At 50.3% G+C, this 23,997-nt stretch overlaps 1 protein-coding gene across 1 annotated transcript; it reads right to left on the bottom strand.

Moving 5' to 3' along the window:
* Positions 1-707: 707 nt before the first annotated feature.
* LOC122367424 (dipeptidase 1-like) lies at positions 708-23,274 on the bottom strand. The gene is made up of 10 exons (XM_043340479.1): positions 23,098-23,274; positions 19,330-19,486; positions 8,773-8,905; positions 7,195-7,345; positions 4,849-4,915; positions 4,476-4,652; positions 3,853-3,937; positions 3,355-3,430; positions 2,923-3,061; positions 708-2,521 (listed from the first exon to the last, which is right to left on the bottom strand). Exons 1-10 carry the CDS (start codon positions 23,226-23,228, stop codon positions 2,342-2,344), a joined length of 1,296 nt encoding a protein of 431 aa, XP_043196414.1. The 5' UTR covers positions 23,229-23,274; the 3' UTR covers positions 708-2,341.
* Positions 23,275-23,997: the final 723 nt, after the last annotated feature.

Consider the following 23,997-nt stretch of genomic DNA (forward strand, 5'->3'; position numbering starts at 1 on the left):
AAACTTGCGCTGGATTCCAAACTTACTGAGCTCGAAGTGCTGATCGTGGTCGTGGGCGTGCATTTCAATGATTCAGGACTACCCGATCTGGCATGGTAGGTACTGATTCTGATGTTTCCGTTTTCACTTAGCACAGCCGTTGCTCTGGTGCGTATAGAGAAGTTAGCACTGTGTAAGCAGTAAGTACCTAAAAAGCACTAAGTACCTAGAAACGGTCCATTTTGAATGAATCATGCATTGCTAGCCAATAAATATTCACAGTTTTCTTTCATGAGCGCCATGGCCCCAGCCTCAGTGGAAAATTAGCTGGGAAACGATTAATTTCGTTTCATTTTCCTGCTTGTGCCCAGTGCCTCTTCCTGGTGAGTGCTAGCACGGATTACGTCGATCACGTATCTGACTATGTCGTCTCGTGTCTGTGAAGTGTGAACCTTGACTTGACAGCGGAGGACGCGCCTATAGCTCCACGGAGTGTGAAGGGTAGACTGTCCCGCAACGCACTCGAGTGGTGCGGGACTGTCTATACATTGAGGCTGAAGTAGTAAAATCGCGGGTGCTCGGTTCGATGAGAGCGAGACGCGGCTTTGGAACCATTATAATCGAGCAAAACGACACACATCAGTCTTTGATGTTAAATCATATCATGATCTTGAGACAGAATGCCTTGGCTGGAGATCAGGAAAAAATATACCCATAACAAACAAATGAAGCGAAACAACGTTTAATATTTATTTCCCTTCATTATAAAAATAGTACAAATGTCGAACAGTCATAAGCTTGCCGGACAATCAGCCATATGCAGGAAACGGCTGAAAGACGTGATCAGGGCCTAAAACGCATACGTATAGTATTTACAATTAATTATACATAACCTGATTTTCACCAAAGTCTTTAATATTTCTGAGACAACACACCGATTTAAGAACAAACTGTCGTGTTCTGTCACTACATCACGCTACATTTGAGGACTTTGTACAAGGGTGTGTTCTGCTTCTTCTGGAATAATCTTTCATATAAAATATATTCATAACTGCGTCCCACAGAGAACCTCATAATTGTCGTTCATTTCTACTGAAATCTTTTGTATTGTCTACTCCCCTTTCAAAAAAAAAGTTTTCATTTTTCAATCGTAAATAAGAACATCTGTCATATATGCAAAAAATTCGGGCAGATTTAGCCTGATTGCTCGAAATCAATCGGTCACTCAGCTAGCAAGGAGCTGGAAACAGACGGCTTTAGAACTAAAACTGACCGGATTTACTGAGGAATGGAACTTTAAGCGCCCAGATTACACATCAAACAAGACTGGTGAGTTGGACCCTTCAGAGGCAAGTTCTGGTGCACTGAAACTTTCCGATAGGTTCGACGCGACGTTTCAGGCGGCTGGTGTTAAATTATGCAGAATGGTAAAATGCGTTCTGGGATAAGTTTCAGCTTAGCTTCGTCTCAGAGAATGACAATTTAAAAGGCCGCAATCCTTGTCATGTTGTAAATTACCAGTTTCTGAATATATGAATGTGCAAGCAAACAGTCTTAAAATGAGCTAAATTGGTGAAAGGGACCCTTAAAAGAATTGCGGCCGATGCTAAAAATGAATTGTTGCAATATGCGAATAGTGTGTAACTGTGTACATAATACATATTGCCTATTGTGCACTTGCAATGTGTTATTTTACACGTGTGCATGATATGGGCATTGGGTACTGGGCACAGCTGTGCAGTGTGCATGTGCTTGGATTATTCGGCATCGGCTGGTCGTAAAAAATGATATAACGCAGCGAAATAAGCTACATATTTTTTACAAACTCTTAAGCTATTTGACACCAATCGAGTAACAATAATGAAACAGTTACGACCACCGATCAACAGCCATAGTTTCGGAACAATCAAACGTTTTCCAAGACTACCTTGGCAAACGACACATGAGTTATGGCACAAGTGCACACACAGTCACACTCACGCATAGGCACACAGACATACCTACATTCTCCCGCGGTCTCCTCTAGCCCTCCTCTTTCTCCCACTCTAACCATCTTTCTCGCCAGAAAAGATGGCATCATTGAACTGAGCCTCAGCATGTCTGATGTACCCCTTTCATTCTCAATTCCAGTACAATCTGAACAATAATCAGTCGACAGATCAGTCGACAGATAATTGTTTCAACAATCAGTCGAAACAATCAGTCGACACAACTCCGCCACCCCTGTCGGTCACAGCCGGTCTTCGTTCCCCTAGAGACCGTTCCCTCCCCGTTCCCTCTCGATTCCCTCCCATTCCCTCCCCGTTCCCTCCTCTCTCCCTCCCTGTTCCCCCGTCAGACACGCTGGCTCGCCGGGCGGCTGTCACAACTCCCCCTGTTCCCCCGGTTCCCCCTCTGGCTGCGGCAGCTGCAGCTGCTGCTGTCGGCTGAGAGCCTCGGACAGCTCCCAGCTGCAGCGGGCGGCGCTGGTGTACAGCAACTGACGAGGGTCGATCCGGTCCTCCCGGGGAGTGGCCTGACGACTGCTCAGCTCACGGCTCACCTGATAGGAAAGAGATTACGATAGCAATGACTTCGGTTTATGACAGAAGCAGATGTGCGTATGGTAAAGATGGCAATTGGTATTCGGTGGCACTTGCAATAGCGTGCGGTTAGACGGTATAGATTTGATGTATTTCTGCAGCCACATCACCTGAGTGTGAGACGTGAGTGAATTTAAACGTCAGCGATGTTAGCGCATATTCTGGCATTACTCTATCGGTAACAAAAAAAAAACGGCTCCTCCGTTATGCTACAGTGGAAGACCTCAGAAGTTGGATATGACATATGACTCCCATAGTGGGACCGTATAGAATTTCCTTGATGTGTTGGAATACATCAGTGACAACTTTGTTTACGCGCACGAACACGTTACGGGAACAGCAGAACATATTCTTCCCTTACCTCCTCGACGCTCCTGAATACCCTCAGGAAATTCTGCCCGGCGAGTTTCTTGAGGTCTTCCTCCGTCCAGGTCGAGTCGGACAGCAGCTCAGCAAACAGATACGGGTACTTGGACACATCCTCCAGGCCCTCAGGTGTCCTGCGGGGCAGAGAGGGGTGTAGGTTAATCATAACGGGGCGCGGTTGAATTTAACGTATCGACGTTACGATAAATGCCGAGCATGAATGAAGGACTTCAATATTATAACATTTGCTGTAAGATACCAAACGGACAAGATGTTTCCAACAAATATCCGATTTGCAAATTTAAATTTGTCTGCGAATTTCCCCATGATTCATGCTCAAATTATAGGTACCCTATAGCTTGAACACCCAGCCTGCACAAAGTCCAGTCTCCTGTATTATCCGTTCACCCATCGCCGCACTACTGACCAGTTGATGCCGTCATAGCCGGCACCGAGGCCGACATGGTCGATACCCGCCACCTCCCTGATGTAGTTCAGGTGTTCTGAAACGCCGACAGACGTTATGGCGAGTGGTTAGTGCGGATACACACGCTATACCTCTCAACAGAGTATCGGCGGAGTGTCGATGGGAGAAGTGAAACAAAATTGTGGCGTCAAAAAGATGGGGTATATTCGATATCATCCATGATGTTGCTTCATGCTTGAGCGTCATAAAGCTAGGTTTACATGCACATCACATGTTGGGGTTGCAAAATGAGACACGGTTGTTAACAGTATATTCTTGGTTGAACCTGATGTAATGCGCGCAGTTAGATATAATAAAACATAAATAAGCGCCCATTTCGACAAGACTGGAATTGTGAGCAAACTGATTTGAAAGAGCTCAAAGCTCAAAACTCTTCGGTCCTATCACTCCAACAAGTCGCCGGCCAAAAGATCACGGTCGCGGTCGCTGACGGCTCACCTATGACATTGACCAGGGTCGCGTTTGGTCCGCAGCCGATAAACTCCGAGTAGAAGTTCACCATCACCAGACCGCCGCGGCTGGCCTGAAAAATAGCGCCATCCATCACAGCCGTCCGCGCGGAGGTCCGCGCGGAACTTGGATGCTCTGCGGCTCACGGCCTGCACCCCGGCTATGATCGCGCCGCGCTGGTCAGTGGGGTCTGATCGATGTGCCATGAGCCGCCTGAGAACCGACCGCCGGCAGCAAAACGACGTTAATGGCCCGATTGGCGCCGGATAGATAGGACGTCTCAGCAGCTCGGCGCCGCCGGGAGACCCTGGAAACTCGTTGCAAAAGCAGCTGATAACACGCTGGGAGGAATATTTGTTTGTTTTGTAGCTTGTCTCATAAGAAATGAGTGATGTATGTGATATTACATCCATCGCTCACAATCAGGCTACAAAACAGGGTGCTCGGTAATGTTTCTGACACGGCGACTTCACTGACAATACAACCTTGCTGAAGAGGCGAAAAACCATGCCCATATTTCATGTCTAGCCCATTTGCCAGCACTCCCTGACCCCAAGCGTCCCTCCCTTCCCTCGAAGCTCTCCCCCTCCCTCCATCGTCGCCGTCCTCACCACCAGACGGAGTACATCGTCGGGCACGTTGCGAGTGGTATTGCAGAGCGCCCTCGCAGACGAGTGTGAAAAGATGACGGGCGCGCGAGACACCTCCAGCGCGTCCAGGGTCGTCTGGCGACTGGTGTGACTCAGGTCGACAATCATCCCCAGACGATTCATCTCCAGAACCACCGCCTGCGAGCGGATTCAGAGGCGGGAGGGCTCATGAAGGTGGATCAATGTCACTTTTACGTCATCGGTTTTAGTAAATAATTCAGACTAAATATGTGATAGATATATGATGCAGCATATCGTTTGTAAAAACATTTATTTCTGACAATTTCAAACGTTTTTCTTGCTTATTTAGTGACGACTTGAACTATCGACTTACCCTTCCAAAATCATTCAGGCCTTTTCCCGCATTTTGCTCCTCCGTTTCTGTGGAGGCTGATGTAGCCCTGTTGGAAACGGTCATGCATGGTTAATGACTATTCCATCGCATCTTGAGAAAAGTAACGAAGAGTCATCTCTAAAACGTATTTGCACGAGTGCGATATACGATATCATCCACATATCGCATAGATTACCAATTATCATGCTTGAGCTTTTTGCCTCCCCTCTGAGCATACCTGAGCGCGCCCTTGCGACCCGACCCAGCGACCGGGGACGGTCACCCGGAAACGTAAACTCTTTGGCTAGTTGCCAAGACGTGAGTCGCGTGGAAGGGTCTGTCACCTGTCCGTGCTTCTATCCTCAGGATACTGAAATCCTTTCTCCACCACGCCACAACCCCCTTCCGGGCTGGGCAGGCAACTTTATCTCATGCGGGCTGCTCCCTTGGAGCGGCACCACTGCTTCCGAGGGAGCGCACCCCGTAGCCGGGTGCAGTGAGTGCCTTGGGGCTGGGTGGTCTGTCCTCTGGACGGGCTCAGCCCCGGCGACTCACTAGGGTGCCTGCCCAGACCAATGTCTCCCCCTAATTCCTATCATCCTTCCGGCTCTGCAATGGTCTTGTCGACCGAAAGGGCCTAACCCAACAAAACAAACAAACAAACAAACAAACAGGGTCTGTCTCTGTACGTGTTTGTTCTGAAATGTGTCAGTGAAAAAGGTGATTTGCGATTTCAAAGTGCAAGTGATTCCGTAAAAAGAATCAGCTCTGCCCGTTAACATCGCCGCAGGGCGTGGATGAACTTCAAATATTCAAGAGCGAGATATCCGTACCAGCATTTTGGTAAGTGAAACGACACTTTAGCAAACACATATACCTAACAATAAATGCAAGCGAAGCATTATAGTGACCAGTGAACATTCGAAATGAATTACGTATGTGTCCATAATGCACCACAAAAAACGAAAACATTTTAAATATTTATATCAATAACTTGTCTAATTGTCTAAACAACAATTTCTGCAAAGTTCTGCTCTTCAGTCTCCTCACCGTTAAGGAAAGATTTTATTGACAAAATATCACTGCCTGCCAGTGACAAACTATAAGAATTTATAACACACAATATATGATGCCAGAGCTCGATTCATAACACTTAATCGGTTAGCCTGGAAGCAAGCTCGTTTCGCACTGCGATTGAGCAATGCATCATGCAGGCTATCTGGGAGCAATAACCGTTGATCGAATTTCACACTGGGTTGGCCGTCAAATGGCACACTAAATATCCTCACAGAGCCAATAAATTTAACGGACATCACATCACACAAACCCCGTCGGGAGAAGGGGGCGGACGCCTTCATCTCAGTGAGTCCAGACACTGGAAATAACAACGGCCTCTTAGGAGCCCGACCACCGTCTCTTCGTGTGCTGTTGGTCGCTACGGCCGCCGCGCCGCAGCTCTAAAGCCACACGGCCGGCATTGTTGAAACTTGAAACGATGACGGTAAAAACGGAAAATTCCCAGCCTCTCCTTCCGGCGGCCAGCCGGGCCTTTCAGCGCGGCCCCGGCGGACCGCCATCGGAGCCGGCCAATCAGGGCACGGCGAAATGGGAGACGGGAGGGACGGGAGGGCGGAACGGGACGGGAGGGCGGGCGGGATAGACGGGCCAGACGGGCCAGCGGAGGGATAGACGGACAGGCGGGAGGGCGGACGGGATAGACGGGCGGGCGGGATAGACGGGCCAGACGGGCCAGCGCGGCGAGCGGAGGGATGGACGAACAGACGGGCGGCGGGAAAGACAGGTGGACGGTGGGCCGGGTGGACGGACCAGACTGGAGGTTGGGACCAAATGAGAAGGGTGAGTGGGGATAAATATTAACAGGCTGCAGGTCATATCTTTCCATTTCACAAGGCATCTATTTTCATTCAATTTATATGGATGTAGGATAGACTAACTTCCGAAAATTAATATCATAACTTGTCATGACTCCGTGGCCAGTTACTGCCTGATGTCCGTCTGATGCTTGCATTTGATACGGCATACCCATCATCCATATTTCCTCCGGCCAATGACAGCTGTAGATTGAACTTGTCATAGGGACGAGCATGGTCGAGTTATTTATTGTGCATTCAGCCAGTAATGTAAGAACTCCACTTTTCACTGCAAACGCTAGTCCTACTCAGTACCTAACTAGGGCGTGTCACACAAGAGTGAGTTCTGCTCACCAAAGTGTCATATATGACATAGCTGCGTTCCACTCACCAGGGTGTGTCGCAGGTGTGTGTCAGTGTCAGATACCGCACCCCGGACTGGTAGAAAGTCCGCAGTGTCACAAAGTCTACTCACCAGGGTGTGTCACAGGTGTGTGTCAGCGTCAGATACCGCACCCCGGACTGGTAGAAGGTCCGCAGCACCGCCAGCCGGGCACCCAGAGAGTGACCTCCCTCCACTCCCAGTAGACTGGCGATCCGACCGCGACTGTGTGATTCCTCGATCTCTGGAAAATCGACACAATAATGTGACGATGTGAATGAGGTTATCCCGTCTCGTTTATTTTGTTAATGCTGACCGCTAAGGCTACGTGAAGCTGTGGGTTGGGTTAGGTTCCATGAGGAAGACACTCGAAACATTCCTTTGACGGATGTGGCAAACATTAGCGAAGGTCGCCAGGCCAGCAGTTTTGGAAAACTTCTCTCTGGAGCGTGGGCAGTGGGCACCAAAGCCATCAGAGAGATCGCCCTGTGAAAATTCTTATCCTCCCGGGCGCTCAAGTCTCGGCATATGCTACTAAACGTTAACCATTCTCGACCCACGTGTTATCGAAACTGACCAAGTGACCAAGTGACCGGAAGAGTCTCCAGTGAACAATGGGGAAATAAAGAACGGTATGGGAGCGGCGCCATTGATAAAACGTCTTTAAGACGATACTCGCAATCATATCATTAGACTGAGCTATTGACCGACAGGCTGCTTTTCTCATCAGCTCTGAAACTCCTCTTGCAATGAACAGCCAGCTAAAAGGTCGACCTTTAGCACCAATTAACGTTTAACGAAAACGAGAAAGCAGACTCGGCTGCGCGAGCTCGGAAGCGGCCGCCGGGGTCCATAAAACCCGGCTCGGCCCTCCGGCCGGGTGTTTGTGGTCGGCAGAGAGCGGGCTGGCCTCTCGTCCGCAGCCAAATGGCCGGGTTAGGCCGGCCGGAGAGGGCCGAGGCTATCTGCCGAGGGCGGCTCTCTGGACGGCTCTCCCGGCGACTCTCTGGACGGCTCTCCCGGCGACTCTCGGCGGGCGCCGATCGCAGGTCGTTTTCGGCGGCCGACTGCGCGTCCGTTCGGCACAGAGCGGCCGACTGAGGGCCCGTTCGGCACAGAGTGGCCGCCGAACGCGCCCCCAGAGAGCCCGGCTCGGCTCGGCTTGGCGCAGCTCGGCACGGAAGTGGAATGCAATCGGACGTGCCGACACAAATGGTGGAACTATAGCACCTGGTGGCTGCCCGGGCTGCGGTCCAATGGCCCGGCCAGGCTCAGGTGAAGGTGAAGGTTAGGGTGCTTCGAGTCCGCGGCTATTTGGGCTGAGGGAACCGGGCGTACTTGAAGTGATTGCAGAAGGATAAGTGTATAAAATGTAGTAATACAATGGTAGAGGGAAGGTAGGTTAGGTTTTGATCCTCATCTGGAAACATTCAAGCATCAGGTGAAATTTGAACGTATTTAACTTTTTCAGTCCAAAAGATTGTACAGGAAGAAAATTCACGCAAAAAGTGTGGATTCTTTATACACAGCGTACATGCATTAAGTAAAAAGAACGAAGTTCTCCGAGCAACAGTTCCAAGCAGTAATATTGAGTTCTAAGGACTACCTACACGCGTTCGCAACAACAACTCAATGACGATGACGGCTCAGATACAAGACGGCGTCACTCACCCTGTACGCTGGTGGCTAGGCTGAGATACTGCGGATACTTTTCCACCAGTCGTCTCACCACGTCTATCTGTTCGACGCTCATCGGTACAGCGTCCATCCACTGACTCTCGCAGGGCACGTACGCCGCCCAGAACTGTCACACAAACACAGGATAGTCAGCAGGAGACAGACTATCACACACAACACAGTCGGGCAGTGCGACACTGAGAAAACTGTGTCCCGATTTTCGGGCTCAGAGACCAGTTTTCGGGCTAATGTACCATATTCAAAACAGACAGCACATTTCGAGAATACTTTCTGAGCTAGCGCCACATGGGCTCATACGATCCCTTAAATCGGTATCATTGATCGCAGAAACAGAGCTCAGTCAGTACCCATTATCGGTGTCAAGCTCTAAAACTAGTCTCACTATGATACCAGTTTTCAGCCTGATCCCCATTTTCGAGCTCACCTGATTCCAGTTTGAGGGCTCAAATTGTGTGGTGAAGCCAATATTAGGGCTCACGTCATCGCTTTTCGGGGCTTTGGTAAAAGCTGGATTGCGTCAGCTGGCTGGCCAGCTGGCGACGCACGAAAGGTATTTAATTTTAGATATACCTAAGCGCGGTAGTAGGATGGACATAAATATTTCAAATGGCTTTAAATGAAAAATTGATTGGTAAATATTCATTCTTTTATATCTAGCATTGATATGTAAGAAGCTCTGCTAGCGCCACCATACGGCGCCAGCTGGCAAAAAATCCAGTTAATACCAGAGCCCGCTTTTCGTCCGATGCAGCCCCTCCTCCCCCCTCCCCCGTGTCCAGCAGCAGCGAATAAGACGAAGCCGCGGACAAACTTTTTTTTTTTGCTCGGCCAGCCTAGCGCCAGTCTCGAGCGGTGGGACAGTTAACCGGCAATTTTGGCCGGGATGCAAAAGTTACGTTAAACCGGTTTATGTTAACCCGGGAGCAAATAACAACGTGGGAGCCTATCTTAGGTGTGGCAAAGCTAACGGATTACTTACTTGTTGCCGAGGTGCCCAAAGAAGGTACTGGAACCGAAAACACAACATTGGTTCATGTATTTATTAACATTCATACACACAGTCATACTTGTGCAAGGTGTCAGTGTTCGGTTGTGGGGTGTAATAGCCAGGGAAAAAGTTCTATGAACTGAAAAACCCGGCGCCTATTACTTCGCAACATGGTTGTGTATTCAACATGAACTGCAAGGTCATGCAGACGACATTGCCTGTGCTAACTTAACGTCTCACGGGCAGCGCCGCGCTCTGACACCTTGGTCCCAGAAGCGGCGGCGTTTCTGACCGCAAATCGCCGGAGAGCCGGTCGACGCCGTTGAGGGGACTGAGCAGGCCGCTGCCAGCTCCACCTTCACGTCCGCGCGGCGCAGCTCGGTGTGCGGCGGCGGCTCATCGCGCGGGCCGCACCCGTCCGTCCGCTGCACGAGCCGCTTTTCGATCCGACAGCGCAACACCGGCACGCCATTGTGCTGGCTGAGCGGCGGCAGCGGCACGTAGGCAACAAAACAGTAGAAATCGATGGGCCTGGATCGGCGTTGCCAGCAACGCCGGCAGCGGCGCGGCGGGAGGCGCCAGTGCCGCCGTCGGGGACGTGTGCCCTTCGCTGCGCTCATTCGAGTTGGCCGGCCGGCCGCGCGGCGTAGTCCTTTTGACACGGTGCGAGAAGAGCCGGATGAAGGTGGACTTTTTATTGGCGTTGCTGGTGCTCACGCCGCCGGCGTCCAGTTTGGGCGGCAAGTCCGAGTACCAGGAGTCGGACAAGTCCCGCGCGAACGCCGCCAGCCGGTCGTCGTCACTGCTGGCGGCGGCCCGCCGACGGCGCTGCCTCAGAATCGGACGAGTCGGTGGTACTGAGCACCTCGCGGGACGGGTAGCTGGGAGTGGGCCGGCCGCGGCCCCTGCCAGGCCGCGCCACCTTCACCGGCGCAGCCGCCTTCAAACTGCCCTTGCTGGGCGGCGGGTTGGTCGGCGGAGGCGGCAGCGGTGCCTCGACGTCAGTCCGAGTCGCTGTCACTGGGCGGCCGCCGCGGAGACGGCTTCTGTTTGACCCGCAGCCGGCCTGGGCCGGCTCGGCGCCCTCGGCCGGCGGCGCGCGCCGTTTCGAGCGTTTCACCTTTTCACTGTTACTCTCGCCTGGTCCTCAGCGTCGAGCGGCTCGGCGCTGTTCGGTTTCATGTGGCCCATGCTGCTGGGAAACTCGGGTGGGGACAGCTTTCTGACTGGAGTGCCGTCGAAGATGGAGGAGACGGGGGTGCTCGCAGAGTCCTTGCCCAATGCCCATGATAGAGCCGAGGCTCCACTGGACGGCCAGCTTAATCGGGCTATCGCCGCCCTCCTTCTATGGTGGATTCTTCGGCCCCCTACAGCCACTAGGGCCATCATATACTCCCAGATGGCGGCACCTAGGGGATGAGGGGGGGGGGGTGTCTGGGCCACTTGTCCACCTCGTGGCGTCGCCAGCGACGCCTGCGAGTCGGAGCAAATGATTATGCGGTCTTCCTCGAAGGACGGGTGCTTCAGGAGATGTTGCTTTGCCGTTTTGGGCGCCACCATCTCAGATCGGTAAATGGAGCAAATCCTCCCCGCCGCCTCCCGCAGTACCAATGTTGTACTGTCTGGGTGCTCGGTGAGGACCCCAGCGCCGCCTTCCTATTACTCCCCCGGTCGCAGACCCGTCGACCCAGGCCCACGTCGCACGCTGGGGGAGCGCTCCCAGTCACGCCTCCGCAGCACTCCTCCTCGCTGTCGCGGACGCCCCGATCGGCAGCAGGTCCAGGTGGACCGTGACGCCGTCTGTTGGCGTCTACGGGGGCAGTCTCGTGGATAAGCGCGCCTCGGCGGGCAGCGCCACTCCAGTGGTCCCACACCGCTCCCCCGCGCTCTCTCCAGCCGGTCACTGACTTCAGTCACGGTTGGGGGGGGGGGCTTCCGCCACGACGCGGCGGGTCCTCCGACGGGAGGGAGAGCGCCTTCGCCAGTAGGCGCGATGCCAGCGCATCCCTCCTCATCTCTCCATCGGCACGACGCCCGCCTCGGCCCTCACGGCGAGTCTTGGAGCATGGAAATCGGGCAGCCAGTGATGACTCATGCCACCATCAGCATCTCCGCCTCCAGGACGCCAAGATGTGTGGCCGCAGCCGCAGGCAGCCACGCCGACCCCGCTGCCCGCATGCCCAAGTAGTCTCGAATCGCTGACACCTCTCCTGAAACAAGAGTGGTGTCGTAAACTTAAACCCCTTGCTGGAGCCCGCCAGCCGCGACAACACCGCCACACCAATTTTTGTGACCCCGGAACTTCCGTCCCGAGCCTTATTTCACGGCACGATGCTACAGTGCGCTACACGTATTGTGGTATTCAGCTTCCATGGAAACATCAACTAATTTGGACGCTCAAACATGGGAGTCAGGAGTGGTTAAGGCCCAGAGCGTTCTGTCTGGTTTATAAAACCTTGGCCAGCAGATGTAAACGTGCTTTTTGTATAAGTGGCTTAATTTTGACGCAAAAGGGCACTAACCTTCGGCGCAAATAATGCAGAAATTTCAGCGCAAATTGCAAAATAGCTTGCGCCGAACTTCGGCGCATGACGGCTTCACGGGCGTCCGGCGTACCATATGGATGTTTTCCAGTTTGGGCTGCAGGTTTTAGCTCTAGGTTTTAGACTGTAGGTTTTGGGTTGGGTTGGGCTGGGCTGGGCTGGGCTGGGCTGGGTTGGGCTGGGCTGGGCTGGTTGGGGTGGTTGGGTTGGGTTGGATTAGGTTAGGTAAGTTTAGGTTAGTTTAGTTTAGGATAGATATGAATACCTATTTTTTGTAAGTTGAATTATTTTTTTCATTTTGTAGCATCATATGCCTTCCATCTTTGAACTGCCATATTCAAGCACCAGAATAAGTATGGACTTGAACCTTTTCCAGTCTGGATGCCTGTATGGAAGTTGTGCAAAATCATGCAGTTGAAGGTATTGTAACCACAAATAAGAGCTCATGACTCAAGTCTCAACTTGTCCATAATTGGTTATCTTGATGTATACTTGTAGACCCTTCCTCTTACTTGGCACACAGGCATGGTGTCACAGTGTTCTAAAATTGGATTTCAATTGGGTGTCCCAATAAAAAAAATCTGAAGACAAAATGAGATAGATTTAGTCTTTCCGCAAAACTGCATAATGCCATTTTTACCTCAGATTTTGTCAGAACCTTCACAGGATCTGAAATGAAATGATGTAGAGTAGATGCATCAACTGTCAAGTCATGCGTAACCTGGCAGCTGGCTGTTGAATCAAACTTTTGACATATTTTTTTAGCAAAGATGAAATAAAGCCACTTGTCATATTTTTAGGATGAAAACATTTTCCCCATCATGTGTGGTTATTCACCTAAAATTCTGAAACATGGAACACTGTCATACCAGCATTCCATCATGTCAACCAGCATTCCGCAGCATGTTAGCAGAAGCAGCAGCATGTTATAAGTATATGAAAGATCCAAATAGGTTGTAGGTTGGTAGGTATTGGTACTAAGTTTAACTTAATAGGTTAGTAGGCAAGGAATTAGGATTAATTTTAGTTGAGCATCAAGATAACCATTACGAACAAGTAACAAAATCCTTACCTACCCTTGAAAGCATTGCTTCAATCACATCATCACGAAGAACCAGACAAAATTTTTGCACATTCTTACACTATTTGACATCCTGAATCCAGATATGATGCTTTCATGTGGCGCAAATACAAGAAAAACGAATAATCAAACCCGTGCGTATTCGTATCAACGGCGCCACAATTGTAGATCAGACCTTTTCTGAACAAATGCCACCACAATTTTAATTGATAAGGGATTAAAATGGCATGAGCATCAACATCTTGATTTTTTCTAAAAGATAGCGATAACTGATAACTAATAACTTACCATTCATTTTGAAATCACGGCGGTAGGTACACCAACACATGGCACTGAAAACAGCAAAAGACGGAATGGCGGAGCCCTAAAACGCAGCTCGAATTGAGCCCGAAAAGGAAGACGAACTGATGCCGCTTTCGGGGCTAATGTACTTTGAGCCCGAAAAGGGCGCCTAACTGATCCCGATTTTAAAATCATACAGATTTGAGCCCTGTTTTGGCACTCATATGAGCCCTTATTCAAAAATGTTCTCAAAGTGTTTTCTGAGTGGAGACAGTGTGCCATCTCTGAGGTACGCCGCCCAGAACTGTCACACAAACACAGGATAGTCAGCAGGAGACAGACCAGTCTGCCATCTCTGAGGTACGCCGCCCAGAACTGTCACACAAACACAGGATAGTCAGCAGGAGACAGACCAGTCTGCCATCTCTGAGGTACGCCGCCCAGAACTGTCACACAAACACACAGGATGGTCAGTGGGAGACAGACCAGTCTGCCATCTCTGAGGTACGCCGCCCAGAACTGTCACACAAACACACAGGATGGTCAGTAGGAGACAGACCAGTCTGCCATCTCTGAGGTACGCCGCCCAGAACTGTCACACAAACACACAGGATGGTCAGTAGGAGACAGACCAGTCTGCCATTTCTGAGGTACGCCGCCCAGAACTGTCACACAAAACACAGGATAGTCAGTAGGAGACAGACCAGTCTGCCATCTCTGAGGTACGCCGCCCAGAACTGTCACACAAAACACAGGATGGTCAGTAGGAGACAGACCAGTCTGCCATCTCTGAGGTACGCCGCCCAGAACTGTCACACAAAACACAGGATGGTCAGTAGGAGACAGACTATCACATAAGACACAGCGCGGGCAGTGCGAGACAGTCTGCCATCTCTGAGGTATGCCGCCCAGAACTGCCACACAAAACACAGGATGGTCAGCATAAGGCAGTTGGACTGTCATACAAAACATAGGCTGGCTTACACGAGACAGCCATCTCTGGTAAATAGACGGCAGAAATACAGCAGGAGCCAGCCTGTCATCCCTGGTAAACTATACAGACAGGAATAATAATACAGCAGTGAGATTATACATACAGCAGTGATATTATACAGCAGTGAGATTGTATACCATCAATTCCGAGATCAAACAGCATTCTCGCCGCTGTGTATGCCGGTGTGAGTGTGGCGTCCGGGCCCGTTCCCGGCTGTCATATTATCTCTCACAGAGACGGTCGGCTGACGGCTCCGGCGGCAGATGTGAGCGGCGTTCCCCGTCCGCTGTTCCCGCCCTGACCGGCGTGCGTATCATCAGTAATGCCAACAGCAGAATGTGATGAGTCGGCCCCGCGCCGCCGGCTGGTGGCGACTGAGACCGGGAGATCAGTCTCGCACCCCGACCGCTCTCTGCTCTGTTTGGCTAGACTGTGATCCAGGAAGGGTTTCCGCCAGAGTGGAGCTTATTTGGAGATTAATGCAATTTACGGGGAAGTTTGTGAGGTAGATTAAGCGGAACTTCAACGCGGTGCTACCAAACTTGAACTGTATGAAGTGTTTTCGCATCCGGGATCATTATGAAATAATGGGAAAATATCTTCACCGCAAACTACTCGGTTATGAAACGATGCATCAAACTTAGTTCACGGGAAGGAGTTTTATTATCATCTTCCAACATCAACTAATTTGATATTGCAGCCTTGATATTCCTTTTTTATAAAACACTCTGGATATACCTAACCACACAGACTATAGGGAAAAAGTTATGGCACAATTACATCTGACAACTGAATTACCCTAGAGCGCTGGCAGAGGCTGGGCAATAATCGTAATTCGACATGACTCACACGAGTTTAACTGACGGAAGTTGGTTACCCGTAACAACTACGGAACAACAATGGTTCTCTGGAGTTAGCCAGTACGACTAGCAAATATTTCACCCGGGGCTCAATCTATGCCGACCAGCTCGGCACACTGATTCCGATAGGCCGGCGCCGTCGGCGCATAGCCCGTCGAGGCCAAATTAATGTCCGAACAAATGCACAACTCGGGCTATGATGTTCCGTGCTGCTGCCCGCCGGCCTTCAAAGCGACGTCCAGCCTTCGCTGTTGCCGGGGAGCTCGCTGTGGAATCATGGCACGTCGCCCTGACGCCGGTCGGCGGTCGGTGGACGGTGGAGGCGGCCCGTCGGGGGTCTGCGGACAGAGTTCGAGGCCGGAGTGCGAGGCCGGCGGACGACGGTCCGATTCCGGCCCGGTCGGCCGGGGCGGGGCGCTGCCACGGAATGAGATCTGGGATGGCACCGCCGGCGGTCGGAATGACTGATAGCCACAGCGCCGCCCACCGAATGCCAACCGTTTGGCCGACACTAGCCTGGCCGCGCCACTGTGGCCTCCGCCGACCGTTCTGCCGCCGTTTGCCGCTGTCGATCGCCGGTCACAGCCGCAGCGGACGGATGGGGATCGTTTGGGACAGCCATCAGCCTGTGGTAGCGTGGTTGGTTCAGCTTGGCTTGCAAATCACCCTCCGTGATGTAAGGGATAATTTTGATTTATTATTTAGTGGGAGAAAATGGAAAGAAGTCATACTTGTGCTTACGCTCGTATGCTTGCGCTTTGTGTATATGCACACAGAAATAAGCATGCACAAAAAAGATGTTCAATTTCCCGCTATTATGAATACCATTCGGAACGTTTATCGATTTTAAAAGATGTTTAAGCTTATAGTTTGTTGAGAATTACATAGACTTGTTTATGTTAGACTGACGTCCATTATACAAGTACTCACGAAAAATCATCAATGCTTGACTTTACCAAATATAGCGAGTAATATAGAACGTGTACTTTCCAACTGAAACATTGGTTTTGTTTTGATATAGTGACATGCGAGGCGAATAAAAAGTGCTGTGTTAGGAGAAGCTCAGGCCTCAGAGTCATCATCAAAGATAATACTGCTCGTTTGCGTCTGATCTGCGCCCCATGCATGACAATGGCCATTGGTCAGCAATACAAATGGCCATTATAGGTCGGATCCCCACGGGACCCTGGGACGGTCGCCGGTGGCATTGTCCTGCGGCTCCCGCCTGTCAATGATCAGCGCGGCGGGGAAAGATCAGTCGGCCATGGTGGACGACCTGCATGGTGGGGTGGCCTACTTCAGTTCACAGAAGGTCTGCAGCCCAAACATGAGAAAGGACATTCGGAGAGGGAGGAGTCTTATCGTACCCAGTTCAATTGAGAATGACATAGACATAGACATAGACATAGACGTGTATTGAAGCCATCCACGATACACTCGTGGCTATTACGGCCGCTCGTACAGGGCTAAAACTCTGCATGGGAGACATGACATAAAATAACGTGATAAATACGCTCAAAGCCCGTATACACAAACAAACATACACATGCACTCATACAGACTCATGGCCGCTGTCTAAGTCACCTCGCCTCCCCGTAGGTGGGATTGGAGGTGCCGACCAAATAGGTGGGCCGGTAGACGCGTCAGTTCTGACGGGAGCTGGTTGTAGGCGAGGGGCGCCCGGCAGCAGAACCGGCGCTGCCCCATCGCTGACCGCGATCGTGGGACTGACAGATTGCGGTCCTGTCTGGTGGATCGCTGCCGCGTCTGCGATACCTGCACCAGCTGGGCAGCCAGGGTTTCTGGCTCGCCTGATCGCCGCACCTTGTGCAGCAGGCACAGAGAGTGATACTGAGCAAGCTGCTCAGCGCTGAGCCAGCCCAAGTTATCCAGCAGGTCCGATACATGGTCGTACTTTTTGCGGCCGAAAATCACCTTTGCAGCATAGTTAATTATTTTTTGGAGCCGAGAGAGGTTTGTCTGCGTGCAGTTGCCGTATACTGAGATGCAGTATCGGACCTGCGAGAGAACGAGGGCTTGGACGATGACGGTGACAGCCGATGGTGGGAGGTGGTTCCTTAGATGTGATAGACCATGAAGGGTTCCGAAACAGCGGTTTGTGAGAGAAGAAATGTGACTAGTCCAGCTGAGCGTGCTATCGAATGTTAAACCGAGATTTCTAACTTCCGAGACAGGGAGTAAATCATGATCGCGGAATTTGACAGAGAGGCCGGGAACGTTGCGCAGATTTTGAGAGCTTCCCAACAACATCAGCTGAGTTTTTCCTGCGTTAACTTTGAGGCCGTTGGCCTGGAACCAAAGGTCGATGGAAGTCAGCACTGCTTCCATCTTCCTGACCACGCTTTGCATGTCAGATTTTTTGCCAGAGACCAGAATTTGTGTGTCATCGGCGTACTGTGCTACCACTGCGTCTCCGGTGAACAAGGATAAGTCGTTCGCGAAGACGCAGTAGAGCAGAGGGCCGAGAGCAGAACCTTGGAAGACGCCGATGTTGTTGGGAAGAGGAGATGACTTTTTGATGTTACCCAGATTGTCTGTGAAGCAGACGCTCTGGGTATGATTTTGAAGGTAGGCCGAAAACCATGTCGTTTCTACTCCGTGAAGTTGTAGTTTAGTGAGAAGTTTTTGATGGTCTATCACATCAAAGCATTTGCTCAAGTCCAGCAGGCAGAGAAGGGAGAGGTCGCCGTGGTCGTTGGATGATAGGATTTGGTCGGTGATGGATATCAGCGCGGTTTCAGTCGAGTGACGATGACGAAATCCGTGCTGAGTTGGGGATAGGAGATGGTTTTGTGAGAGGTAATTGAAGAGCTGCTGGTGGACGGCACGCTCTACAATTTTGGCAAAGACGGGAACGATGGAAATGGGTCGGAAGTTGGAAGGATCGGAGGGGTCGCCGGACTTGTGGATGGGATGGACGAGGGAATGTTTCCAGGGATCAGGAACGTCGGCGTTGGAGATGCTGGAATTGAGCAAATGGAGGAACACACCTCCGATGATATCAAAAGACAGGCGAATCATGTGCATGGTGATGCCGTCCTCGCCGCAGGCGGAGGATCCGTTCATGCCAAACACAATATTACGCAGTTCAGTCAGGGTCAGCGGTGACAAACTAAACGAACACGCACCCACACGGGGCAAGCGACAGGGGAGGTCAGGGGATACCCCTGATCCCCTCACCTCTCTCGCTACACGTGGTCCAACACCGACAAAAAACTGGTTCAGTTGATCTGGGGTAGCATCGGGTAGCGCTCTGTCCGCCTTACTGCCGCCCACTACCGAGCGGACAGCCTTCCACATAGAGGAACGGCCGTCCTCACTGATTCGCCGGCGCACCTCCGAGCAGGTGTCAGAGCGGATAGCCGAGCGCACCGCGCGGTTCAGGTCCTTATAAACAGGCGAGCCGTGCCCGTGGGTCCTCAGCGCCTGGCGACGGCGAGCCATCAGCTCCTTAGTTGCGTCACTCACCACTGGCGCACTGGCGTTCCTGATCCGGACAGTTCTCATCGGCGCATGGACATCAATGATAGGCCGAAAGGTACACAGAAACGAAAGGTACAGAATGGCTTTATTGCGTTATTAATTGCAAGTAGCCTGAAGCTGAACACGGTTAATATGTCCTATGACCGACCGAGAACTAGTCTGTGACTGTGTTTAGACCTGCTGCTGACCTGTGACCGGGAGGCGGGAACTGACCTGTTGCTGACCTGTGACCGGGAGGCGGGAACTGACCTGCTGCTGACCTGTGACCCGGCACTGACCTGTGCTCCGACCATCCCCCTCCTCAGCCGGGGCAGGTCGGTGTGTGACCATCGACTGCTGTTCCACGGCGCCACCTGACGCAGATCCGCCGCAAAGTCAAAATCCTCCACCTCGTTGTGGACAAAGTTTCGCAGGTTCCACGGGAAGTCGTTATGCCTGAAACAGGGACACACACGCACGTCACTGAGTGTGACCGAGCCGCAGCCGCAGCCGCTCAGGTCAGGGGCCCTGGTGCCGCTCACTGGGACTGTTAATTGTCCTAGATTTCGGCACCGGACCTGCTCGGTGCCAGAGCTGAGACCCGGAAATTCTGCAAATCCATCCGCAATGGAGAGTCCACGTCGGTCGCTGATAAAAGGTCGTTTCTGGCTGGGTGAGTTTCCTGGAGACAGAACACAAACTAATTCGACGAAGCACCTGTCGATACAGCCGGGGTGGGTCGCGCATTTTATCATATATGAGGGGCGCAGTGAAGCGTGCTAACAGTCACTTACTTTCCGTGGAGAGCGGATTAGTTTGATAAATGGCTCTCCACTATCTTCGAGGAAGTAAAGCTGCCCATTTAATAGCGCAATTTATAACGGTGTCTCGCTACGCAAGGTATTAGTTTTGACTGAGATGAGGGATACATGGGCCCCGGACATAGTACCTATTTATTTGTATTACGTAGTGCTTTACATGACATCGCCTAAGCGAAAAAGTCACTTAACAACTTACGTTTTGTACTTGTACTATTCAAGCATGCTGAGTAATTGATTTGACTATTTGTCATTGAGAATTATCACGATTTAGTTCGGAGAAAGCACGCCTGAAATAAACTAAATTATTATATAGGCCGTCAGTCCTGTGACTCAGCCTGTAGACAATAAAGCTTCCGCTGCTGAAATCCCGAGAGTTCCTCCGACGCTCGATATTTGAGACTCGTAATGGAACTGGCCTTAGACTGAAGGGATCGGCGCTGGCTGGTGCGCGGCTAGGCAGTAATGTTACACGTTTTCACCTATGCTGAAATGCTTTGAGCCTCTAGAGTGTTCTGATTATTTGTAGTTTTCAAATCTGCCAGTCCCGATTGGCCGATCGATGTAACACTTTTGTCCAGCACTATGGCCATTAGTCTGGTTTTGTTAATCGATCTATTCAGAAGAGCAGGCAGACAAAGCTGGAACACTCGCCCCCATTATCCGGATCTAGCCGCCAGGTATACATGATAAATAGCTTCTCGATCCGGTGATACCGGGCGATGCCGTGGTCGGGAGCTTTGCCAGTCCCCAGGCGCAGCTTATGCCAGATCTAAGCCCGCTATTTTGTTTGTACCTTTTTATTCATCATCGCTGGATAGAACTTAGGGATAAAGAGTTTAAATTTATCTCAGCATGCAAAATGCTCAGCTTCAAACGGTAAAGATTCTTGCTCTACACCCGGCCAGCGGTGGTGCTTTGCGGCACAGCATGCGCTAGGCGTCAACACCTAGAGGCATCTAGCGGCTGTCTGAGTAACTATTGTGTCCGCGCGTCACAGAGCTTCTCGTCGGGAGCGGGGAGGGTGCTATCTATGTAATTATATGTAGTACTGGACAAATGGATGCATGGAAAAATGACTGACATCATAATGAAGATCATAATAACAAATGAATTGTTGTTTAGGAACACTCAAGCACACAAAGTGTCGAACAATGCTAACGATGGCCACAACCATTAGGAACGCAACCTATCTAATTTTTATCTAACTTCCTATCTAACTAGGTATGGAATCACGCTTAAAACATTGGCGAGTGGTTTGAGAGATGTCAAGACCTCATTCCATTAGGCTTACCAAGGTTCTTACAATCTACCTACATATATAGGTAAGTACATATCCATTATCCATTCTGGCAGTGGCGACTTCCTAATATTACATTTCTTGCTCAGTTCGATTGTTGAACGCAGAGGTAGGCTGCACAAACGCTGAAATAAGGCTTCTATCTATAAAACATACCCAAGGACAACTGTTTTAGGTAATGGTTGCAGAAAAACGATCCCACAGGTAGATTGACGTACACCTGTCCTAGAGTTCAGACGTTTTAAGAAGCTGGGCATAACAACTAACTCTAGCTAGTACGCATTGACCTACTAAAAGGTTTGAACTAACCGTTTTCAATGGGCATAACAAACTTGTACTTAACTCAATCATACATCAGAAGCTATTAGCCGTTTTCACGACGGCCATCTGGTACACATTTGGTGCACATCTGGTGCAGATTAGGTGCAGATTTGGTCAAATCAGGTTCAGTGTGTCTCTTAGTAGCTATCAGCTAGGGTTGCACTACTTGATTATATACCTGCTTTGTCATATTATCAGAGAGTATCATCGATTAAAACACCGAAATAAATTCATAAAATAAAGATATTTGCTGTAAAAGAGATTAGGTGCAGATTTGGTCAAATTAGGTGCACTCGCCGGATAGCCCGTCGTGAAAACGGCTATTATTAACCATCATTATACCTTGCAAATGTCTTCGAATGCACGAAGCATTTAGAGCCCGCCTGTACGCATTCAGACGCTCTGTTCCCTAGCACCATCAGTGTGACCTGAATGTGACACTCTCAATTCAGTGCGCTGATTGCAATCTCTGCTGACATCGCTGACAGTTCTCGTCTGCCGCTGAGGATGGATCGATGAACGTGCGCTGTTACTCCGTGTAGCCGACGACGACGGTGATCTATGCATCGACTGGCGACGAGTGAACTACGAGGATAGGGCTTAAAGCAGCTGTACGGCGGCTGTACCGTGCGTTTAGGCTAGGCAACAGGCACTGCAAACATAATACCTAATACGACTGTGAGCTACGGAATAGTGTTTTTGGCAGTGGCGTGCATTCACCGCCAGATTTGGGACTGTCTCACAGAAGGTTCTAAGTTTTCCCTAAATAAGATAATGGGTTGAACATTCACATACCTATAATCGTGCTTCGGAACAGAGGAGACAGTTACTTTTGCCATTTTACTACATAGACAAAACATCACATTTGAACCAGTATTTATGTGCCGTTCTTTCGATTTTTCATTCTAACCATTGTTCGTAATTGTAACGCAACCACGCCGTAAAATGAAAACAACTACATCAACTGCATTTATGGACCCGAGATAATAAAACGTTGAGTGAATTTTCCTGGCCTATAACGGCTCCACCCATCTATGCTTGCTGTGGCAATCATTCTTTATGACCAAAACCCGTATCTTTGAAACACGGCCCGAGCCATAAACAGGAGGAAATGGACGGTTTTGGCTTATCAGTATGCAGCATGGACGGCCTCCGTGGTACTGTCAATTTCGTCAAAAAGGAAACGCTAGTACGCATTTTTTCTTACTCAGCCACGGCGATGAAAAAAAAATGTGTTGAACTAATGACGAGACAGGGAAGGGGAGCCAAAGAAGACGAAAGGAAGCAGGCAGAGAGAAAAGAAGTGGATATGAGGGAGAATATAGAGAGCTGAAAAGAGGAAGAAATGAGGTAGGAAAAAATAAACAACAATGGTATCTCATTTATGGTGATTTTATAAGAACCAGTTCTTGACACAGAGTAACGCTAAAATGTCGTTCATTGATATGGTAACACGCACGTGTATCTGGTCTGGTAAAAAGATGCATGCATCCTTGCAAAAGTCACACATGTGATATCCCTGTCAAGCGATTGTTTGCCTTTTTATACGCACATTTATGAGTGGCGCACCTGTCAGTGACGTCACTCACGCGTCCATGAACGGCACATCGGTGTATGACGTCACTCACCCGTCTATGAGCGGCACCTGTTGCAGCAGTGACGTCACCAGCTCGAGGCGTTGCGCCAGGCTGGCGCTGCGTCGCGCCTGTAGCGCCAGCGGTACACCAACACCGACACTGGTGGCGGCGGCGAGCACCATCACCACGCAGACGACACACCAGTGCTGGTACTCGGCTTCCTGCCGGCGACCTGAAGACGGAGGGAGTCACATCAGAATGGGTGGGGTGGTGGGGGGACACAAGAGCGAGTTAGAGGGTGTGGAGGGCGCTCTGCAGTTCCATTGTTGTGTTTCGTGGTTTGAATGGAATGGCTGATTCAGTTAAGCGGTGGGAGGCTGCCCGTGTCTTTGTGGTCGGTAGCAGTAAAGTGGGGATGTGTTTTTCACCCTCCCCCTTCTATGACAGCTATGAAAGTAGGTACGCGACTGAGTAGACATTCACGGCCCATGGTACTACTAAGTACTAATACGATTACTTAACTATTTTTCATATGCATTATAAACGTGCGGTGAGTACTTTATAATAGGTACTGTGCGAGTGGCAGATACATTTCCATGAATCATCATCATAAAAATAATACACAATGAGAAAATAAGCGCCAACAGCACAAACATATTAGGCATGCAATATTCCAATCATCCAGCGCTGTCCTCACCCCAATTATCTGCCTTGTAATTGTATAGTGTTGTGCTGGTACAGTACAGTTATGCGGACGACAAGACGACATATCGTATTTTTCGGCTGATGATTATCTGAATAAATTACTCTCCAAAACGAACAGATGGATGGATGGATGGATTTCAAACCCATGGTGTCGCTCATATTTGAGATAAATGCAATCATTATAGGCAAAAACCTGTGTGGTAGATCATCTTATAAATCTCCATTTACTTCTCTCTCTCTCTCTCT

This window comes from Amphibalanus amphitrite, unplaced genomic scaffold (assembly GCF_019059575.1).
Source record: "Amphibalanus amphitrite isolate SeventyFive unplaced genomic scaffold, NRLGWU_Aamphi_draft 000869F_arrow, whole genome shotgun sequence".
Classification (NCBI taxonomy): Eukaryota; Metazoa; Arthropoda; class Thecostraca; order Balanomorpha; family Balanidae; genus Amphibalanus; species Amphibalanus amphitrite.